This window comes from Fibroporia radiculosa, assembly GCF_000313525.1.
Source record: "Fibroporia radiculosa TFFH 294 genomic supercontigs, scaffold2761, whole genome shotgun sequence".
Taxonomy (NCBI): Eukaryota; Fungi; Basidiomycota; class Agaricomycetes; order Polyporales; family Fibroporiaceae; genus Fibroporia; species Fibroporia radiculosa.
In genome coordinates, this window is record NW_012133363.1 from 32,886 (window position 1) to 54,537 (window position 21,652).

The 21,652-nt window shown below is 49.2% G+C and overlaps 7 protein-coding genes across 7 annotated transcripts; 1 reads left to right on the forward strand and 6 right to left on the reverse strand.

Moving 5' to 3' along the window:
• Positions 1-2,238: 2,238 nt before the first annotated feature.
• On the reverse strand, positions 2,239-2,621 carry FIBRA_04237 (uncharacterized protein; the record flags this gene model as incomplete). The annotated part of the gene is made up of 2 exons (XM_012326052.1): positions 2,239-2,287; positions 2,341-2,621. 2 exons carry the CDS (start codon positions 2,619-2,621, stop codon positions 2,239-2,241), a joined length of 330 nt encoding a protein of 109 aa, XP_012181442.1.
• Positions 2,622-3,861: 1,240 nt separating this feature from the next.
• FIBRA_04238 (uncharacterized protein) lies at positions 3,862-4,640 on the reverse strand (the record flags this gene model as incomplete). The annotated part of the gene is made up of 2 exons (XM_012326053.1): positions 3,862-4,422; positions 4,476-4,640. The coding sequence occupies 2 exons, from the start codon at positions 4,638-4,640 to the stop codon at positions 3,862-3,864; spliced, it is 726 nt and encodes a 241-aa protein (XP_012181443.1).
• An 845-nt stretch (positions 4,641-5,485) lies between these two features.
• Positions 5,486-6,852, reverse strand: FIBRA_04239 (uncharacterized protein; the record flags this gene model as incomplete). Its single annotated transcript, XM_012326054.1, has 6 exons — positions 5,486-5,760; positions 5,843-6,019; positions 6,075-6,335; positions 6,387-6,445; positions 6,501-6,754; positions 6,823-6,852. The coding sequence occupies 6 exons, from the start codon at positions 6,850-6,852 to the stop codon at positions 5,486-5,488; spliced, it is 1,056 nt and encodes a 351-aa protein (XP_012181444.1).
• Positions 6,853-8,312: 1,460 nt separating this feature from the next.
• FIBRA_04240 (uncharacterized protein) lies at positions 8,313-9,914 on the forward strand (the record flags this gene model as incomplete). Its single annotated transcript, XM_012326055.1, has 7 exons — positions 8,313-8,513; positions 8,576-8,772; positions 8,827-9,156; positions 9,216-9,327; positions 9,382-9,540; positions 9,615-9,760; positions 9,830-9,914. The coding sequence occupies 7 exons, from the start codon at positions 8,313-8,315 to the stop codon at positions 9,912-9,914; spliced, it is 1,230 nt and encodes a 409-aa protein (XP_012181445.1).
• A 514-nt stretch (positions 9,915-10,428) lies between these two features.
• On the reverse strand, positions 10,429-12,615 carry FIBRA_04241 (uncharacterized protein; the record flags this gene model as incomplete). Its single annotated transcript, XM_012326056.1, has 9 exons — positions 10,429-10,661; positions 10,721-10,855; positions 10,918-11,117; positions 11,179-11,461; positions 11,517-11,852; positions 11,906-11,938; positions 11,987-12,124; positions 12,176-12,190; positions 12,240-12,615. 9 exons carry the CDS (start codon positions 12,613-12,615, stop codon positions 10,429-10,431), a joined length of 1,749 nt encoding a protein of 582 aa, XP_012181446.1.
• A 3,761-nt stretch (positions 12,616-16,376) lies between these two features.
• Positions 16,377-17,576, reverse strand: FIBRA_04242 (uncharacterized protein; the record flags this gene model as incomplete). The annotated part of the gene is made up of 1 exon (XM_012326057.1): positions 16,377-17,576. One exon carries the CDS (start codon positions 17,574-17,576, stop codon positions 16,377-16,379), a length of 1,200 nt encoding a protein of 399 aa, XP_012181447.1.
• An 852-nt stretch (positions 17,577-18,428) lies between these two features.
• FIBRA_04243 (uncharacterized protein) lies at positions 18,429-21,116 on the reverse strand (the record flags this gene model as incomplete). The annotated part of the gene is made up of 10 exons (XM_012326058.1): positions 18,429-18,521; positions 18,614-18,701; positions 18,751-18,884; positions 18,941-19,111; positions 19,165-19,419; positions 19,948-19,994; positions 20,043-20,322; positions 20,378-20,450; positions 20,504-20,560; positions 20,611-21,116. The coding sequence occupies 10 exons, from the start codon at positions 21,114-21,116 to the stop codon at positions 18,429-18,431; spliced, it is 1,704 nt and encodes a 567-aa protein (XP_012181448.1).
• Between the last annotated feature and the right edge of the window lie 536 nt (positions 21,117-21,652).

Genomic DNA, 21,652 nt, shown 5'->3' on the forward strand with positions numbered 1-21,652 from the left:
ACTGGCGCTTATTGTGATGGCTTTTAGCCCTGGTCCTGTATGAATACTGTATCACGCTCAGCATGGAGGTCTCCTGCTTCTGGAAGAGAAAGCACTCAGTAGTCACAGTCCTCTTCTTCCTGAATCGCTATATATGTTTGATAAATCGGGTCATAATTATGACGCCGGTTTTCTGGCAAGATGTTCCGGTGAGCGGGACTTCTTTACTTTCTTAATGCTGCTTAATCCGAGATTTACCACTAGAGGTAGCGTTTCCCCCGTGTATTCCGGTGTAGCTGAAGCTCATGGACAACAGCTGCTCAGCCATCTTTTTTTGGTTTGAAGGTGCCTTCTCATCCTTAGGCCTCATCATTGCTGCTGGTTTGTGCTTCTAGGTCTGGGGTTCGATTTGTTAACTAAGTGTCGTTACATCCTGTAAGCGATCTCGACGATCAGGACGTTCGCGCTATGGAATCGTAGTGTCACCTTAGCCACCCTGGTGTTGTTATTCGGCTTGGTGCCGCCTATCATGTCTCTGGTATGTCTTCGATCTCAGCGCACGGTTTCTGTCTTTATGTGAAGCACATCTAGTATTTTTTATCGAGAGCTAGAACACAGGCCTATGTCAACGTGGATGGATCTTTTTGTGGCTTATCATCTCCCGCGTGTGTATTCTTGTATGCCAATTCTTCCCTTTCGTGAGTGATAACTTGAATTATAGTTCAAGTGAGTACCTTGTCAATATGATCAGATAGATGTCTCACTCCTACTAGCCACAGATTGGATCTTTTATGCTTCCCGTAGCAGTGCCATTGTGGCAGATATCCTGGTCATGGTTTTGACCTGGATGAAAACTTACGGTGTTCATTGTAACTCAGTACGACTTCGTAGTGAGACAAGCCTGACTGGAGTTATTCTTAGGGATGGTATGTCTACATTCCACTGATGTAAATTCACGTTAAAATGAGTGCTTATTGCAGGACTTTTGTATTTCTTGTGAGTTCATTATCATGGGAAATGAGAGGTTGAGTTAACGTTTTGTAGCAATATACTCATATTCAACATATTCACAATATTCATTGTTCCAGTGAGTATCGTGTATCCATCGACTATTTGCTACATATATGACTCAGCGTACTTTTGAAGCTCTCTGGCATAGTGAGCCATTCATGTTTGTGTACGGTTTTCTATGTGCGACTCAACGAGCCTCTGAAGGCCTTTGGTCTTATCGCAAATTTCGCAGACCTTGCAGCGTGAGTAATGATGTATCAATTTAGGTCTTTCCTGATGCATATTGTCTGCTGGCAGCTTGGAGGCAACCTTCATGTCCCGATTCATGCTTGACCTTCGCTCTGCTGCTTATAAATCAACAACAGAGTTCTCTACTGAAGCTTCAATAACCTGGAATGTAGTTGATGAGATGGGTGTCCGTTTTAGAGATGTGGATCTTGGCAGTATGGAAGATGATTAAGCGCAAGTTACTTTTTTCATACCAAGCTGTCTCTCATCTTTATATGCAAGTCGATAGTCAAGACTTGACTATCGCAGTCTCCTCCAGGGTGTGCTTATATGTAGCTGTTTCGCGCATCCGTTAGAAGATGTTAAGGATGTTTTGCAATCCAGTAGTACTCGTCATATTTCTTCATCATGCCAGGAAAGGGCGCCTCCGTAGCATTTCAGGTAACACCCATGAATGTGGCAGCCTCTCAGCTAGCGCATCCCGCAATTTCAGCCAGATTGACCCTAGCACTCTATATGGGCCTGTTTTGTTGATAATCACAGTGTGATTTCCAAGATGCAGGTTGCTACAACATACATGGTTATGTCTGTCCTGAACATATGAGTAGACATTGCTCTAGCCCCACAAGTGTGTCTGGTTACATTTTCATATCTGGACATGTGGAAACATCCGCGTTCCTTCATTGGGTCAGAAATCATGGGAGATGAATCCTCGCCAATTCACAGATGGACCTCAGCAGCCAAGTGCATGCAGTTATACATCATCTAACTTATCATCATCCAGACCATGTAGTTAGGCTAGCATTTGATCGCCGCGAATAGACATCACTCACATGTCAATAAACATATGGGACCAATTTGTATGGTACCACCTTTGCCCAATTCACCCACTGTTCTCCGAAGTGCGCGTGCAAGAGCGCATCCTCTTGAGGTATGCGCTGTATTGCGCCCAAGGACCCGGCCAGTAATAAAACAGCATACAGACTTGCCGCAACCCGACCCACCGGAGTGTCCAGCACGCTAGATTCTCTCGTCCATGAGCCCCGGCTCGCGTTGCACATTGTAATCCCTATCATGGATACAAATGCAGCCGTATAGCTTGGATGTCGAATGTATGCATACGGCCCGCAGGTTACAAGCGAGTGGTCCTTCAAGATAGCAAGCTGGAACGTAAAATTACGTCCAAGGGCGCGATAGCACGCCACGCGACCTAATCCGCCCGCAACCACAAGCCCGGAGCCGACAAAAAACATAGGAGAGGTGGTAATGGGACCAGATACGCGAGCTTCGTAGAGTGCGCTCAGGATGCGTCGAGATAATGGGTGTGCGGGCCACGATTTCGCGAGAATCACAGCAGTCTCCAGGAGACTTGGGCTGGACGTAATAAGCTGGCGATGAGACATGATGCTGAGAGAAAAAAACTGATGCATTAGGCAATAAGATGGATACCTTCAATCCGATTGCCAATGAGTGAACAAGAAGAGACAAAATCCGCTCTGTTTGTGAGACATTCTTGGGGCGTCCCGAGGCCGGAACATGGGAATTAGGGGATGTAAACACGACATAGCTCGCCGCAGAGCAAGCCAAGAGGAAGGGTATTTTGGCAAGAGTCATTCAAATGAAAGTGCCTGAAGAAGGGATCGGTCTGAGTGTGAAGCGGGGCTTTCATACACCATCATTGCGTGGGACGGCGTCGAGCTGAGATTGAAAGTTGTAAGGATCTGTGAAGTACGGATCTCTTGGAAAGCAAACCTTCTAATTTTTCCTCACCATGACAGATGCGAATGAATTAAAATCAGGCTTAACGCGGGAACGTAGGTAGACGTGCTGCTATCAAATACCTATCTCCCGAGATCTTTCCTGACCAGTGTCAGAAGAGCACGACATAGGATATGGATACGCATAATATCAGCAGGATGGGACAGATCAGCGCAATTTGGAGTGGAGAATATGTATACCAACTGTTACTCGTTCCTCTACAAGTCAACGTCGATTAGCTCGGTAGCATCAATTCATTGCTGGGAGGGTGTCAAGATAAGAGTCCAATAATCGTCAATGACTGCCGATAGAAGCCATACTCACCAGACGCTCTCATTGAAATACGGAAGCGGCCAACTCCACGGCGTCTTCTTGGTCCAATTTCTAGCGCTTTAATTGCTCCCACAATGCTGCATCCTCTTATAACTGCTCTGGTGCAGGCTTATTCATTAGTTTGTATCGTATAGATGTGGCCGGCACATAATTACATGCACAGCATGATACTTATAATGAACCAACGCCACTCTAGAACACGATGACAAATTAGCACGCCTAGGAAACTCATCGTACTTGCATGTTATCAGAGGCCTAACTTGGAACAGCGTTTCCGCGTTCATGCTGACAGATTGATGATAAACCCCGGTAGGGCTTACCTTTAATGTTCAACTATTAGTCGCGGGTGCACTAGTTGCCCGAGTTTCTTGCTCTTTTTTCAATTAAAATGGCTTCATAGACATCACAAGCAGGGCTGGTCTTGGCTTAAGGCACAACTTGTGCGCCAATGTCTACCCTAGCAGTTTAAGGTATGTCTCAAGCCGGCATATGTTGAAAATATTAGCATGAGAATATAAGTTGAGGGGCCCCATGGACTAACCCGCAAATTACTCAGTATACATACGGAATGAGTTTGTATGGTACCTTCCTCGCCCACGTTTCCCACTGTGCCCCAAATTGCTCCCGTAATAGCATATCCTCCTGCGGCATGCGCATCACGACTATGGCATACACGCCCAACACTAACAGACTGATGTCGAACACCCCCAAAATCTGCCCAGTAATAATGTCCAGGACGCCGCACTCTCCCGCCCACGAACCACGACATACAGAGCACATAGTCACCCCCAACGCGTATAAGCTTGCAGCCGTGTAGCTAGGGTGTCGGACATAGGCGTATGGTCCGCGGGTCACGAGTGAATGGTTCTTCAAGATAGCGACCTCGTAGGTGAAGTGACGTCCGAGTGTACGATAACAGAGCGCACGGATTAATGCACCTCCAGTGACCAGGCTGCAGCCGACTAAAAACATGGTGGAGATTTTGATCTCGTCTGCGAGAGCGTGCGGTCCATTAACGAGAGTGTTCAGAACATGTTGTGAGAGCGGGAGCGCGCGCCAATTTCGCGCAAAAATCACAACGACCTCAAGAATGCTCCAACCGCAAGTGGAGACCTACGGAAACAAGTAGTTGAAGTAAATTTCGGCTAAGTAGAGATAAACCTTACCTTCAGAAGTAAGGTCCAAGATCTGATAATGGCAGAAAATATATGCTCCGTGAAAGAAACGTTTTTGGCGCGTTCTTCTGCAGGCACCTTGGGATTAGGAGGAGTAAGCGCGATATAGGTAGCCACCGAATTGAGTAGGAGTAAGGGTATCTTAGCAAGGGCCATTGACCTGGATGTACGTCTCGTTAATAACGATGATGGCACTACGGCTGGGACCATTTAAATGCCCCTCCCAGTGAGGCGCCCTGCTACGTGGTTGCATGAACAAAAAATTAACGACTACACCACAATCGCTCACCCGTAGTGAAATGCCAGGATCAGGAGTGCATTCCATGTCCGTGAAGCCACACGGTCATTAGCATACATTCCTATAGGAATGAAGACTGCGAGCCATAAGCGCAGGGTGATTAGTGCATAGCCTAGAGCTAGAGTGGCTGAACGCGCGTCATTAGTAGGCTGAAGCTAGTTTGCGACACATTCGCCATACTTTGATCCTCAATTCACACTGCTGAGAGGATCATACAAATTGCCAAGGGTAATATCTGACTAGAGAGGAAAGCGATGTCAGTTTGGCCAGAAAGCGTACTTACGACCTTCGTCAAGAGGCATCGACATGAACTATAGCAAAATGTTGCCGGGGCAATTCGCTATTGAAACAGGAACTAGCCGAGGACGGGACATGCGATTAGACGCGCGTGAAGCGAGACCATCTACGAAGTACCTGAAGCGCAGCATGTTTGACACTAACTGCCACCTTGCCTATATGCAGATCTTTTCTCTGAGGTCCATTGTCCAATACATCAGCTGCAAGTGGGAATGAGTAAGCCTCGGCATGCGTGATCTAAGACAAAATGAGCTTGCAATGCTCATACGACGTCACTTGCTCAAGCGCGGTTGGGCCGATAGAGGCTAAATTGTACACAGCAGTAGCATGTATTCAACGACCATCAAATTGAAGCGCCAAGTCGGACAACTCAACAATTCAAGAGGTAGCACTCGACAGCAGGGTACTATGAGTCCACATCCATCACACTCGAGTCTTCATCCTCGGCATCTTCTCTTCGTGTGCGCCGTCGCGCTATTGGCGGGCTGTCCATGTCCGTCGCAGGTCCTTGGGCACCCACAGGTAAGCCAACGGGAGGTGCGAGCGCATGTGATTGCTTAGATTGAACGGGAGAAGGCGCAAGTAATGATCCACGCGCGTCAGCAGACTTAGATCGTGTGCGGCCTTCACGGACGGATCGCGCTGAGGGATTGAAATAGCCACATTTCGGGCAGACGTACTCTGTAAAATGGGTCCCACAAAAGTGTAAGTAGGAATGAATGATCAAGTGCTGGGTAGCAAAAAAAGAGAAGGTGTGACGTACGAGCATCTTGCCACATGCTCTCCTTCACGAGCCCATTATGCACAAAACACTTTTGACAAATCAGAGCGTATCGCGATGAGGCACCACCAGATGGACCTTCATCATCGCCCAAAATTGCATCTGCGAGCTTGTCATACCATTGCTTGCGTGGAGGAGGTAAGGGTCGTTGAGGTGATGCTGACCAGCGAGATCTGCGTTAGTCAATTATATACTGCATATGAATCACACGCACGCGACAGACGCTGTTGACCTGGCGGCGAAATAGGCGCAGGAGCAGGAGTTTGTAAGGGAGGCTGTGGGCCTCGTTGGGGTGTAGCCGGTATACCAGGAGGAGATTGTGGGACACGAATTCTGGGTGGGCTGTCGCTAACGCTATTTGCGGTGCCCTCGTCGTAGCGTTCAATCAAATTGCGTGTTGAATAGTAATTTGTTTTGCTCTTGAACTCCTCGACCTTGTCACGTTGCTTCTTACGTAGTGCCGTAAGGGCCTTCTCTGTGAAAGGTCAGACAGGGGTATCACACACAGAGGAACCCGTAGACATACCTTCAGCATCCCCAATACGTGTGTACCATATTTGCACAATACGGCGAATAAAGAGAATCCTGTAGCACCATTCCTTTCAGTTCCAGCCACGCTTACATTCAGAAAACGACTCACACGATCGGTCCCACGAACACAGGTATGCTCTTTACAGCCTTTTCAAACTTACTTCTTCTATCGTGGCCGCTGAGGTTCGGAAGGAGCTTTGCATACCAAAGACCGCTCCAGATGGCCCAAAACGCAAGCGCGTAGACGGAGAAGAGGAGAGTCGAACGACGTTCGCGCAATCGAATCTCGGATAGACGTGTTTGTCGCTTCTGTATATCAAGCTTAAGAGATTCCAGGACTTGGCCGTAGTCCTCTGACTTTTTCTGTTTGTGTAGTGAGTAAGTATCAGGCTAAGGGGTAACCGCTGAAGCTGTACAACGATTGACCGTACCCGAGAAAACCAACCAAGGAATGAAACCATAGCTAGATACACTGGACACAAATGAGCGACTTGGAAGATGTGATACAGACAGACACAAGAGAGAAGAAAGAGGAGAGAATTAGACTGTATTCCGCGAACAACCTGAGACTGACGACTGTAGTTTGTGGCCTTTGTCGCGTCACACAACTCTCGATGTAAGTATCATGTGCACACATCCGGCTGCAAATTGTGACTTTGTTGTGATTAGTAGTGTGACTACGTCACCACTTACGACGTGACTGCTACAGTCCTCTGAGTCCTGCTCACACGTTTCGAACGTGTGCACTGGACTTTTTTGTAGCAGAGGCATCCTACACTGCTCACACTTATCCCCACAATTGAACACTCTAAGTACGTTCAGTATTTTTGATTTGAATCGTAGATTGCTTCATATCAGTTACACTAAGTCAAGTCTGGCTGCACCCCCAAATCGTTTTTGCGTGCTTGCCCACTTGCATATTCCATTCCTTGGTTGTTTCTCGACCGTAGCATGGCAAATCTCGTCGATATGCATATGGGCGCGGAGCTTAAATCCAGAGATAAAATGGCTGTACGCTCGTTGCCAGGCCCGAGCTACCGAGGAGTTAGAATAAGGTTACCTCAGGCTGATGCATTGCCACTTCGTGCTCTCATAAGGTCGTGAGGGATGGTAGTGGTATGCCAGCGAGTACGGGATCTGTCGCAGGCGGCGACGCTGAAGATCTGACGCTTGGCTTTGATTTGTACGTTCATTCCACGCGTATACTGAAAGTGTTAGCCTGCGCTCTTTGCCTTTCCAAGTAGCGGTGACAGTCCCGAAAGACCTATCTACATGGAGTCTCTTTCTAGTGACTCCTGTGTTTATTCCCTCAGTCATCACTATCGCCGTGCGACGTGTTGATCTATTTTCAGAGACGGCTCGGCGTTTCTGCCTGCTAAACTATCCTCCCATTTATCCTGCAGCTTGATCCTCGGGATCAACTTATCGATAGATATCTAATACCTCCGTTGAACGTCGTCGAGGGGCCCGGGAGCCCAACGGGGGAGCTCTTGTACTCAGACGTGTCGGAAGAGGCATTCGATCTGGTAGATCTGGGGCATTTCGATAGCGTCCCTTAGCCCGCCACGATCAGGTACATTATACAACTCGAATTATATCTGTACCGTCACCTGCAACTCATATTTTAACTCGCAGTTCGGTCAGCCCGAACTTGGTTGGACGTGTATGAATGACTATAGTACAACCGGAATGCAATCAGGTAATTACATCTTCATAACCTAAAAAAAGAGACCATCGTGACCGTTTGTAACCGTGTCTTCGACATCCGGGTACGAGAGCGTATGAACACGGAGATGATAGCCGTGTCCTCTTGGTATTCTCATCTTCACATCTCTTCGGGTCGTATTAATACGCTGACCCCTCCTAATGATGGCACTCCTTCTCCCCGGCGTTCCTGTTGTGGATCCTGACTTGGCTGATTATGCGTCTTCTCAGCTTGTTGTCCGTAGCGTCTATTGCCCGGAGTCTCTGGGCACAGGGGAGCGACACTGGATCAGGTCCCGCAGGATACGACACTTCCCGCATCGGCCCCTCGAACGCGATATGTACGCGCGAGACGTACTACCTGGATATCACCAGCGACAATTACAAGTTTGAAAATGTCATGCTCAATGCTAATGAGGTGTGCCGATCGTCCCTGTAGCTGCGGCCGCGTACGCAGTTGAGCTGACTCCCGTGTCCCAGACGTACCTCACCAAGCTACTGCAAGAGTTCGTCACGTCTTTCCCATATCAGTCGAATTTTACGGACATGTACGCGTACGGCACCGAGACTGTGGCCAACACTTACGCCCTCTCTGGCACCCTCTGCCTTCCCAAGGACGGTCCAGTCAACATCACCAACATTCAGCTGCTCATCCATGGCATTGGCTTCGATTCCAGGTATGTATTCCCCATACGCACTATATCTCTGATCATAACACACAACACACACAGCTACTGGGACTTTGCGCCCGACGGGGGTGACAGTTACTCGTATGTATACGCTGCGGCCGCTGCCGGTCTCGCGACCTTCCGCTACGACACCCTTGGCACGGGCCTCTCCGCGCATCCTGCCGACGCGTACAATGTCGTGCAGAAGCCGACGGACGTGGCGATCGCGATCAGGTTTGCGGAGATGTTGCGTGCGGGACAAATTGGCGCGCGTGCATACACGAAGATCGTCGCAGTGGGACATAGCTATGGCTCCATCCAGGCGCAGGCGGTCACCGCGCTCGCACCGACTGCCCTTGATGGCGTCGTGCTGACAGCGTACAGCGGAAATGCGTGCGTAGTATATTTCGTCGGCGCGCGGGGAGGCTGACGAGTCTCTGCGTTGGCTATAGGACGGCGCTGCCGCTATGGTGGGCGTCGACCGCGTACTCAACTGCGTCGCTCATAATGCCTACGCGTTTCTCGCCGGAAGAGCTTACTAATCCCTACCTCGTCACTCTTGCCGTGAGTTTTGCCTCGCGAGTGGCAGTCCCTCGCTGACCTGATATGACCCCGCAGCCGTGGACCTCGCAGCTAAATTACCTTTACTTCCCCTACTATGCGGATAGTATTGCAGCATACGCACGCGCGACGGAGCAGCCGGTGACGCAGGGCGTGTTGTTCACGATCGCGAACAACATTACAGCTGCGCCAGCGTTCGCTGGCGACGTCCTCGTGGTGCGTGTCCTGCCTACCTTTTCCTGTGTCTATATTACGCAGTGGTGCGCTGAGCAGACGACATCTCGTTGCAGATAACGGGCGCGCAGGACTGGATCTTCTGCTACGGAAACTGCTACGCGGTCCCCCCGGGCAGCGGGTACACGAACATCCCCGCGGGTGTGGCAGCACTGTACCCCGCTGCGCGCGAGTTCGACACATACATCCCGCAAAATTCTGGGTGAGTGGTGCCTGTTGTTGTCGTTGGCAGCCGGCGTGCTGATGGCGATATTGGGAACGTGGCGCGTAGACACAACCTGTTCCTGCAATACTCGGCACCTGAAACGTTCCAGCAGATCATACAGTTTGCGTCAGGTGTGTTTGCGTCGTGGTAGAAGCCACGGGTCGTAGACCGGAGGAAAGTCGTAGATTCATAAATAGACTTCTTTCGTTTTTGACTGCGATGCAAGGTCAGTATGGTGCTCTGGGTACGCGAGCCCGAGTATGGATGGCTACGTATGTCAGATGCAACACGTCTTGTGTAGGACCCTCGGTATTTCGAGCTTCATGCCTTACATACAGTAAGTGTAATTCTGCAGAGTAACTTGAGCGTGTTCGCGCATCTAAGGAGGCTAGGGGGCTAGCTCACCAAATCGCCCCGTAAAGCCTTTCCCAAAATGTGGAGTATCAAAGCAGAAGCCATGGGTCAAGTACCGAGTCATCATCAGAGATCAGCCAAAATTTTCGAGCTAGACTGATCATCATCTTATCCATACAATCCTTTTTGACGTTGGCCATATCTGCATAATAGTACACTGTACAACGCACGCCGTAATCCCTAATTGTACAACCACCCGGACCAAACTGCATCAAAAAGATTTCTTGAACCTATAAGTAGACACGCAGTCCTCAGGCGTACTTCCCAAGCAGCACCGAAACTTTCTGTAATCCGTTCTCCGCGTCGCTTGCAGTGGCGATGATCGTAGACGGTGTCGAGGTAGCGCCTACGTCGGAGGGCGCCTTCAGTTTCGCCAGCTGGCCCGCGGCACTCTGAATGTCGCCACCGCTAGTCTGCAGCACGGAGATTCCTACGGAGGCTGCGTCGCTACTCGCAGTCACAACGCATCCAACGAGATTTTGAACTGTCGACCCAGCATTAGTAACTCGTTGTGATACGGCTAGTGGGGCTCTGCACACGTACTTGGATTGCTGGTGCCCGAGTCGAAGGAGGCCAGTGCTTTCCGCACAGTGCAGGGCTCGAGGAATAGGTTCGTCGTAAAGCATACAGAGATATCGCCCGCATCGAGTGCAATCAAGGCCGGATACACAGACCCGCCTGTGCCCCAGATGCTGATCGTTAGGCGGAGTGCGTTGGGCCTGTACGGCGAGGATACACACCTATCTTCGGAATCGCAAATACCCCGCCGTCGGAACCCAGAAATATGTCGTCGTCGCCTTCTGTGAGAACCTTGGCCCAGTCGGAAGTCTTGTCGAAATTCAAGGTGTCAACCACCAGGTAGGGCTTCGCGATGACTTGCTTGACGAAGGATTCGCAGGCTAAGATAGCCCATATTCCGACTGTGAACGAGTTGATGACACTGTAGAAGAGATTAACTGCATGTCACAAGGCTCGTAGTGGTGCGGACGCAGTGAACATACTTTGCACCAGCAGCTGACGGGGAGCCCTCGTACTTTACTGTCAGGACACCAGCTGTAGTAATGACACCGGCTCCAGCCAGTGCATCTTTGAGGGCCTGATCGGCTTTGTTCTTAATTGCGCCGGTACTATCCTTCACATACTTAGTGAACCACGACTTAAATGCAAGGCTAGTCTGCGAGATGTTCTTGAGGTCCTTGCCAAACTTCCCGACCAGACTCCACTCATTGCACACAATCAGATCCCCTCCTTGGTACCCGATCTGTGTGACATGCTCAGGCTGATCTGCGTAGCACCACTTAGTGCTGACGCGTTGAGAAAATAAAACGCGAGCACTCACCAGTTGTACCGACGCCGCGAGTCCAGATGTAGATCTCGCCATCGGTATCTTGGGATTCGCAGACATAGACCGTCTGGTCCAGTTTCCGATTGTAGTATTTAACCCACGCCTTGCTTTCGTCTAGGTCCGCGATGCGTGCGAGGACTGCGCCCACAGCTTTTCCGGCCTGAACCTTTGCTTGGAAGAGCTTCTCTACGCCATCGGACTCGATGTCCCCTGTGGCGTCGCGAGCTAGCTGCGCCTCCAGGCGCATATTGCACGGCAGCGGGCTCAAAGTGAGATCGCCGTCTGTCCCGGTGTCGCCACCAGTTCCTCCGGCTGTCTTGACATACTTTCCTATATTTCGCAGTTGGGAGTGATAAATGGAAATAAAATAGAATAATACTCACCGACATACTGGAGCCAGATGATGCGCTTTGAATCTTAGAAACAATAAATGCTTGAAAGCTACCACAGCGACAGGAGCATACCGTAGTAGACCTGAAGATCATTGAGCGGAGGCAAGTTAGTATCCATGTAGTAAGTCTGAATGCTGGCCCAGTTTCGGCCAAAACTTGTCCAGCCCCTGGTCGGGCTAAATATATTGAAACAATATAGAGAGCCGTCCTCTGTAATGGACAATCAACCCTTGTAGTTGAATTCAGTGTTTTTTTACGAACCAGTTGCTGAAGAAGCTAGAGGACGGTTTAGCAACTCCGTACCAGTAAAATTGTACGAACATACCCGTAAAGCGTGTGACGAGTTCGCCTTTCTGTCGGTCCCATGCTTGGACATTCGCAGTCTGTTGGCCCATGACTTTCGTCCACACATTGTTGGGGTAGCCTATCTTGATACCAGAAACGATGCCGCAGTCAGGTTTGTAAAAATAAACGCGAAGTCCAGTCATCTCTTCTGTACTGCCTGTATAAAAAGTGTAATCCCCGACAGACACGTAGTCATCTGACGTCGAGGAAGAGACTTTGGCATTGCGCTGTTTCGCTGTAACGTGTGGTACCGGCTGTGGCAGATAGTTGAGAGGCAGGGCGAATCCATCGTTTGTTTGGTCCACGGCTTGAAAGCCGGACCGCAAAAGGGACGCTGTGAGTGAAGGGCGAGGCATAGGGAAGAATACAGACTTGAATGAGGTTGTGGTCGCGAAATCTGTGCCAATTTATAGTAAAAGGATACACGGAAATATATACCCTACTCGTGAGGCACCATCCCATCATCGGAACCAGAACGGGAGTTTGTAAGGCCAGAATGCGTGTATTGATCCCCCTGCTGCGAAGACGGCCAGAACCGCAGTATTTATACACAGGTTCACGGACATGTTAAGGCCCGAGGTCCATTGGGAAAAGCGAAGAAGCAAGGGACCCTAACAAAATCATCATCTGATGAGGTCCCATTCAGTTTCATCATCAAAAGTAACATTGCCGTAGCGGCAAGGGTGGCATCTTGACATTGCACTCAGATTGTCATGACATGGAACGTAGTCGATGCTGGTCCACGCGCATTGATGAACCACACATACGTACTTACCAAAAATGGAAACACATTACCCGCGCTCCCTGAGTCCAAGCATTCATATGCCTCTCATTGCACGTTCTTCCACCGCACATCTCCCACCAAGTAAGATCACCGCCTGCCCGTTCAGCGAGTTGAATTCCTCTTCAATCCCAGCGACAACCTTCGCTTCACCACGCGGTACAACAAGGTACAGTTTCCATTGGCCGCGATTTCACAGAACACATCAATTGCAAAGAGATTAGAAAAACGCCTTCAAGGAGGCCATTTTCTGGCCGAGACTGAGCGATCTCTCTCCTCCGGCAACAATTTCATGCTGTGACTTCCCACGACATCATGGCGCACTAGTACTAAAAATGCATCGTAAGTTGGATCGTGACGCATGTACCCTCTGTGAGGGGGCCAGGAGTCGCCGACGGAAAACTTCACGCGGTCGAACTGGGTCTCTTCTGGACAAAATGGGCCGCGACGTTCCACGAGTTGCGGAAGACTTACTCTTTTCGGGTTACGGCGCGTCCGCGCGTGTAGTATTCAGTGTGAGGGATGGTGAATGCTGACTGTATATCATACTAATGCTTCGGCTATCGACTCGGAGCAACACGCAAGACGAGCTCATGAAGAAGTGGCATTCATAGACCGCCGTCAAGGGCTTCGACACTTTCACGCCAATCAGATACCCCCTCTTCCATGAACGTCGAAAGTGTCGGTGCCCCATACAATACAGTCTCCTTATTTTAGGACTGTTACTCAAGTGAGCCAGATCTTATGCCCCTGCTACAAATCGAAAGCGGCCTCCATCTCCACCTTCGTTTCACACTGTTCTCAGCATGTAACGAGAATATTGAAAACGATTTAGGTAGATGTACACAGCGATTTAAGCCTGGGAAGACAAGATACCAAGATACTCGAGTATCTATATGAGAGCTCAGAGTTCCTCCGGACGCCTTCGAAAATACAGCCTCGGAACGCATCTTCCTCGCTTGGTTACATACCATACGTCGATGATGAATAACTCGTCGAAGCTCATCTCAACATTGCCTTCCCAAAGTGGCTTGACACAACCACAACCACATTTCAAGTATTTCTGTGGACTTCGTTAGAATTTCATTGCGGATAAACACTAAACGCACATCATATAATTTTTTCAACGCTTTCGCAATACTTTTTCCCCACTTCTGCATACTTGGTATGTTTGCTCGCTCGAAGGAATTCACTTGGTGGTTATAATCCTCCTCACACTTGGGCCACTGGTGGTAATTAATAATGATAATAGAGATTAATGGATGGTAAAACGTATAACTCACTGAAATCTCAATCACGGGCTTTACTTCAAGACTATGGCCTTCGAGGGGGGTGAACGCAGGTTCGTTGCTATCCTTCAATAGTACTTCTCCACGGAGTAGCTTTGATAAGTTGACCCCGGGCTCATCAGATCCTACCTGATAGAACGTGGTTTGTAGCTCCAGTCGCCTGATGTCCTTTTCTTTCGTGTTCCGAAAGGTCTCGAACTGATATATCTGTGTGGCCAGGCGTGAAGGAGTACTCATGTCCAATAAAAAATATCTCTACCTTCATAATCGAATCAATCGTAAGTCCTTCATGCGACCCCTTGATCCATTGTCAGTGTCATGGACACCTCGAGAAATTATGCTCACACTTCCTTGCTCAATGACATCGAAACTTTTGTCATCGTCAACAGCGTCTGTTGAAAATATCTCCTTTACCAATATGAGTTCCTGCCACTATGGACTTGAATTGAAAAGATACTTACCATAGAATCCTCAACGAACGATGAGTCATTTGGGTAAGAATTCATGCAGAGAAGCGGGAGGACAAAGGTGTTAGTATCCCAGTCAGGGCACAGTCGCTTTAATGTGCCGCAAGCCATGTATTTCTACGTCCAGGTTGCATTGGACGCAAGATGCGGCACTACTCGATCCACACACGGAATATCTAGGTGGTATACCAAGATATCTTGCGAGGGTACATCAAGGTCCACCTATGGCATATCCCACCTGCGTTAGACGGTGAGGATAAGAAGAACCTACCAACAAGTTGTTATGCAGGATATTTTAAAGAATTGAGACTGAAGCATGATCATAACTGACCCAGCGCCTACGGGTCAGTGGCCTCTGGTACGTAAAGTTTGCGGATATGGACCAAAATATCTGAGCTATCTGGGAGGGAGAGGCCCCACAAATAAATGAATGTCTGATATCTGAAAGTTGCTACGCAAAAAATCTGACTTGGATGGCAAAGGTCTTGAGAATAGCCTACTTCTTGAAGAATAACATCCGGAATATCTGCGATCATGATCACTTGCATCAAAATGATGACCGCCTGATATCCAGTTCGCAATGACATCGCCGTGACTGGAAAACGAATGACAACGATTAGAGAACATAAGAAATCCTATAATCCAGGACCAGTCCCGTGCATCCCTGCGCATTGTATGTTTGAGTTCCGAGGCTTTCACATGGATATCTGCAGTACCGCGAGGAATGAAGCAAGGTCTGCTACTCAGAGACCACTTTGCAGCCAAACTCGATGGCTCCTCACGTGTGCGGCATCCATAAATCTGCTGGCCGAAGCTGCAGCATTGGGTGCGGATATTCACCGTCGGCCTGCAGCATGACGGTGGAGACAAGTGTCCAGTGTCCACTCTAAGAGCGGCTGTGATGCCCTCTACATATGTCAACGAACGAAATTTGAGGATCAATTTTACGCACCTAGGCTATATCGAGGCACGGTGGCTAGCGTAGGGTCGCTGACAGAGAAGAATTGCCGCAGCCGCACTTCAAAGAATGGTGGATATCCCACCAGGCCTGCCGGCGTATCCTTCATGGATACTGTGTCCGTACTATCCAGTGACCATACGCGCGTCTTGGATTGGCTGGGTTGAACCGATATATCCGGGTCCGAGCGTCACGGCAGCTTCCCGTAATTCGCCTTCGCAAACACTGCGCTCGTATGGTATGATATCGGCTCGTGCCCTGTTCAAACTGGTTGTGCGGGGAACCTACAGCGGGACGATAAACCAAACGGTATCCGAGTCGATAATATGTTCGACTGAAGACGCGCTCGCGTGCATAAATCATGTCACGTCCGTGACCGCGCACACTCAGTGAAAAGCAGCATCCAACATGGTAGTTCACGATGACTCTTGATCCCTTGGATCAAATATAAGGTAAATGGTGGGATATACAACGATTTATGATACGAAAAGTCAACACGATTTCCAAAGTATACACAACGTTTGCTCGAATAAATAATGATATATGTATGTAGATGATGAATCCTAGTTCCAGACAATGAAAATGCCAAAGCATAATTATAGACACAGCAGATACGGAGGGCTCACAGTTTCTTTACTTTCATTTCCCACATACCATCTTTCCCCCTAAATAAACCTTCAAAAACAAAGCGCTCCATAAGAAAGTCGACACGGCGCACGCCCTTATTTCGCTCCTCTTGATTGTCGCATCGTTCCGACCACGCACGGGCGATGCGTTCTCGTACACTCTCGTCCATCTCGTTATTCCAGTAATCCGCCTGGGAGATTGGCGTCATCATTGTGACATATATTGCGCTGAAAAGCTCGTGCAGTGTCACGCCTGTTGGGTTCTTGCTGTCCACGTCGATATACCAGGGGAAGCGCGCGCAGTACAGCCGCATGAACACTTGTGGCGGCTCGCACACGAAGCGCGTCAGGTCGTACTCGTTCACCGGACGATCGATGGAGCGAAAGCGCACCATTAGCGGATGCTGTCGCAGGTCATAATGCATCGATGGCGCTGAACCTGTATATCGTAGGAATGGGTGTAACTTGGGCATCCGCGATGAATCGAGGACTGCAGTGCACGGGTAAATTAAAAAGACCAAGAGAGAGAGAGCAACAGACGCACTCGCACCAGAGATCGACGCAGTCCGCGCCTTTGAAAATATGGAGCCAAGGGCGCCACTGATCGAGCGTGACATACTGAAGTCGGGTCGCCATTCTCGTGGCGGTCGCTTGCTGCTCTCGTCCCCCCGCGCCCCCAGCGCGCCCATCGACCGCACCGAACGCGACCGCGAGACCCCACTAGTTGTCGACGAAGGACTTGATGAATCCGAGGTCGAAGGCGACGGTAAAAACGGAGTCAGCGTCCGTGGCGTCGTGCGCGCGCTCGGGAAGCCCATATCATCCGTCTTGGGGGTGGAGAAATAGTTAGTATAGCGATCGTCCACGCTATCGTCTCCCGATCGTGGAGGCATTGCTGGGTTTATTGCGGCATTGTTCGCGCCAGGCGTCATCATCATCGGGGGAGGAATCATAGGCATCTGCCCTGGTGTCCCAGGCCAAAACATCATCGGAGGCGGCTGGGCGAAGGGCATCCAGGCAGTCCCGCCCTCGGCTCCAGCACCGGGGACGACGCCTGGCATGGCACCTGGAGGGGGATACATCATTTGAGGGGCATATGGGTATGAGGCTAAGCCAGCGGGCATTGGCGCGCCGCTCATCCCCGCGTACGACTCAGGCGCATCAACAAGAGGAGGCATATCAGAGGTATCAGCCATTGTCGTGGAGAGAGATAGAGTGCAGTGTAGATGGGCAGGAAAAGGACGGGGTACGATGCTTATCGAACACGAGGCAGGAAGGTCAGGACTATGAGGTCGTAATATATCGTCAGGCGGCAATCCGTAACGGGCGAATTCGTAGCTCGCAGCCTCGCACTCGGATGTTATAGCCCTCAGACTATACAAACAAGGAGGGTGTGGAAGCCAATGTAGCAGTGTGGGGGCGAGGTGCCATTGTCAAAGCCAGAGACGAACAAGGTGACCATAGTAGTAATATGAGGCTGCGCACGCTGTACAGCTGTTCGCTTCGTGTCATCGTACTTGCCAATGGTGCGGGTTTTATAGTCGTCGTTGCCTATAGGAGATCTACCTATGGATAACTTACAGAAAACTTGACGAGGGCAAGGGATTCGATATTCTTGGACTATTGGCGAGAAGCCGATTAAGACAAGTACAAAGTTTGGCAAACGTAAGAAAGGTTGCTAGGGACCACCGCCACCCGCCACTGGCTGACAATCAAGACTTAGAACTGGGTTCCATGCTACAAGATACTTGCAACCTCGAGGTAATAATAGAATATATGTGCGTCTATACTGCTCTCTAAAATATCGCTCCCTGAATCTCCTCTTCACGTTGTCGTTGAGTGATACAGGTTGCATAAACTCCGAGCCGGTCCGAATACAGGTGACACTTCATACATTTTGGATATGATCATGAGTGAGCTCGCACATCCTAGATTGTATAATGTTCGTTAGCAACCTCTTTTCTGCGAATGTATTTTCAGCAGGTACAAATGCAGGGTAGCAATAAGGCACGAACGTAATTCAAACTTGGTGTTCCACATCCTCCGATCTACGTGAATGTGGTCTGTGCTGGAACAGCACGAAAGCGTTGTGGGATACCCATGCCCAACGGAACGCTGCTAAATACCGGCTGGGCTTTGACCTGGAGGGCCGTGGTACATAGGACTGACCCCATATGGCCATCTTGTCCACCTCTCTGCTTGCAAAAACGCACCAAATACCCCCCACACACACGAAACCCCACAAAACGGCACTGAAGATGATTGAAATATCCTGTTCATAAAAAGATTCCAATGCGAAGGCTATAAGGAATGCTACCACTCTATGTGAAAGTAATCAGAATAGGTCAGATCTATCACTGAATAACCTACCCCCAAGCCAAGAAGGCGAACGGAAGACTGTAGAGGGTTGCAAGTATCTCCAAATCTCGATCTGCCGATGTGACCGTCCGACCATTGCGTTCGGAGCCACTTGAGTCCCAATCCTCATGCATGGTATGTACCATCTGTCCACATGAATTAGCAACCAAGGTCGCAGATATATGGTGGCTGAGCTAGTCACTTCAGATGACAGGTGTTTCTGCCGCATGAGAAAGAGACCCATGACGATGCTGGCAATGCTTGCTATTGATGAGATGAAGCTCGTAATCTGAGCCGGCGTGTACCACCCTGGACCAGGTTCCACGTCTCGAATAGTAAGGAACGAAACATTCACGTTTAATAGCAGTGCCGCCTGTAAATGATCTTGATTAGATATCAGACAAGAAAAACTCAAGGACTACGTACAAGGATGAGATAAAGAACCCAAGCCTTTTGTAGGTTTTCCACGAAAGCGATCCAGGACTCGGTCACATATGTAGGGTCACGAACGATTTTAACCAGATGTTGTAGATACCGCCCGGGTTCGTAGAATAAGAAAATGCATGACACACGCATCAGGACAGATTGTGGTGAATGGGCCATATCAACGGTGTTGCGGTTCCTAGATAGACGGACGGCTCGCGTCCCGTGACGATCTAGCACACGCTTAGTAGCTTGAATCTGGAATTAACGACATATGGTGAAAGATACACGAATGCTTCCGCACCAAACAGAAACATCAGACGGCCTTGACGCGAATTGGTCAACTACTCTTGAAAATCTTAGTTTGGATGATATCTTACCGACGAGGGCAGCAGTGTAAGGATTGGAACCGAGGCCTGCATGCGTGAATCAGTTCCGCTACACTTTTGTCGAGTTTTACAACTACCATTGCTCTCCTTGAGCAGAGATAACATTGTCTGCAGCTGATCTACCGACGCCATGACAGGAGAATCAGGGTACGTCAATCGATCTATTATCAAATGAACTTGGTCAATTTTCATGCGCAATGAAATATCTTGATACAATCACCTGTAGCAGCATGTAGGATAATATCTCTGAGCTTATCAATATGCCCCCTCGACACATCATGAGCGTATGGGAAAATGTCCCAGTGACGCCTAGGAGTATACAGGTTAGGATGTCATTTTTACTCCTAGATCGACACGTCAGTGCCTATGAGAGCCGTACCAAATCCAGCCAACTTACCATGAAATCCAACTGAGAGTACCAATAGAACCGTTCAAGGATATCTCCTATTTTTGACGTCAGCGTCCATCAACCAGGATAACTCGAAAACCGACTTATGCGCGAAGTGGCAGATCCACTTTCATTGAACCAAGCATGCTCTGCCATGTTACATTCCTGTAGCCAAAATAGCGTGTGGTTATCAGGATCAACGAAATAATAGCACCAGCGAAATCTCTCAAGACTGTTGGGATCATTCTGAAGTTCGAGAACCAGCTCCCAATTCCAAGGAAGTTGTATATGATGGCGGCAAATTTGATCTTCGACGAAAGCGAAAAATTCATTAATTTCTGCCAGAAGTTTGAGGTCATAGAGATAAGCAGTAGTATAGATCCGCTACGTGATACAAGTCAATGGGCCCATAAGCAGTGGAAAGGCTCAGGAAGCTCACCTTTGGCAGATTGTAAAAATACAATGCACCTGTCGGATGTATCAAAGATTTCCACCCGTCTGGAAGATCTTCCCTGATAAAAGGTAGGTTTCAGGGTAATCGTATGGCCTAGGTGATGGGACATACCGAGAGAAAGAGGTTTGCATAGGTGGTATAATCAAGTTGGATCGAAGATCCACTCGGCTAACGCGGTATACAGGCAAGAGTGGGAAGAAATGAGCACACGTACGCACTGATCAAATTCTTCCTCATCCCGTTGAACTTCCAAGATCGGATATATCTCTCTTATAGGAAGTACAACTTTGTCGCAAGACAAGGCAATATTCGCTTGACATTCTGGAGTCGGTTGAGAGTGAACTGACTGAGAGCAAGGTTTGGCCAACATATCCATTTCTCGAGGAACAGGAACAATATAATCTGGCACTTCGTCTGCGACATGCAAGCCCATAGGAGACGGCGGGCTTGATGGACGCGATAGCAGCAGTTTGCTCGAGTAGACCACACATTGCGCCTCTTCACCGCCCTCACCGCCCTTCCCCGGCTCTTCGGTCATTCCTTCAACGTGTGTGCTATCACGACCGGATCGACGACCATGCTTCAGCTGCCACGTCTGCGAAATCCGGCTCTTGAGGGAGATCCAGAACCTTGCCAACCGCCGTGTAGACCATGAAACGGGACTCCGTATGAAGAACCGCAGCAACGACCACAGACGTAGGAGTTGTGAAAGCAGGTGAGGCATTGCAGAGTCAGCGTGAATGGTATACAGACAGGGCTCAACCAAGGAACAAACTTATGCAGGGTGGTATACACTTGTATATATAAGGTGTGTATCATGCCTCGTAGCGCGGCGCTACATGGTCTTGTCTGAATGGAAGAGCGTTCGCAAGTGTTGTCAGTTGTGCGATGGCGGCACATATAATCTGACCGGCTACAACAATCGAACGTTGAATGAAGTTGAACTGCTGAATTTAGCAGTGCACCGACACGGTAATGAAGAAGTCAGCGTGTAGAATATGTCTCCGCACAGGGTCGAACAGACCACGCAGCACGACAAGGTGCAACTGGTTACTGCACAGTGCGGTCCTCCGACCCTACCCTAGTTCCAGCGCCTGTTCACCAGATTTGGAAGTAATCAGGATTTTACCGGACTATATAATGGCCGCACTTCTAACCAAGCTACAAACAGATTTGCACTCAAAGTTAAATATACTATCAAGTATTATATAATATACAACAGGATATCAGGGTATCGGGAGAATGCTACAGTAAGGAAAG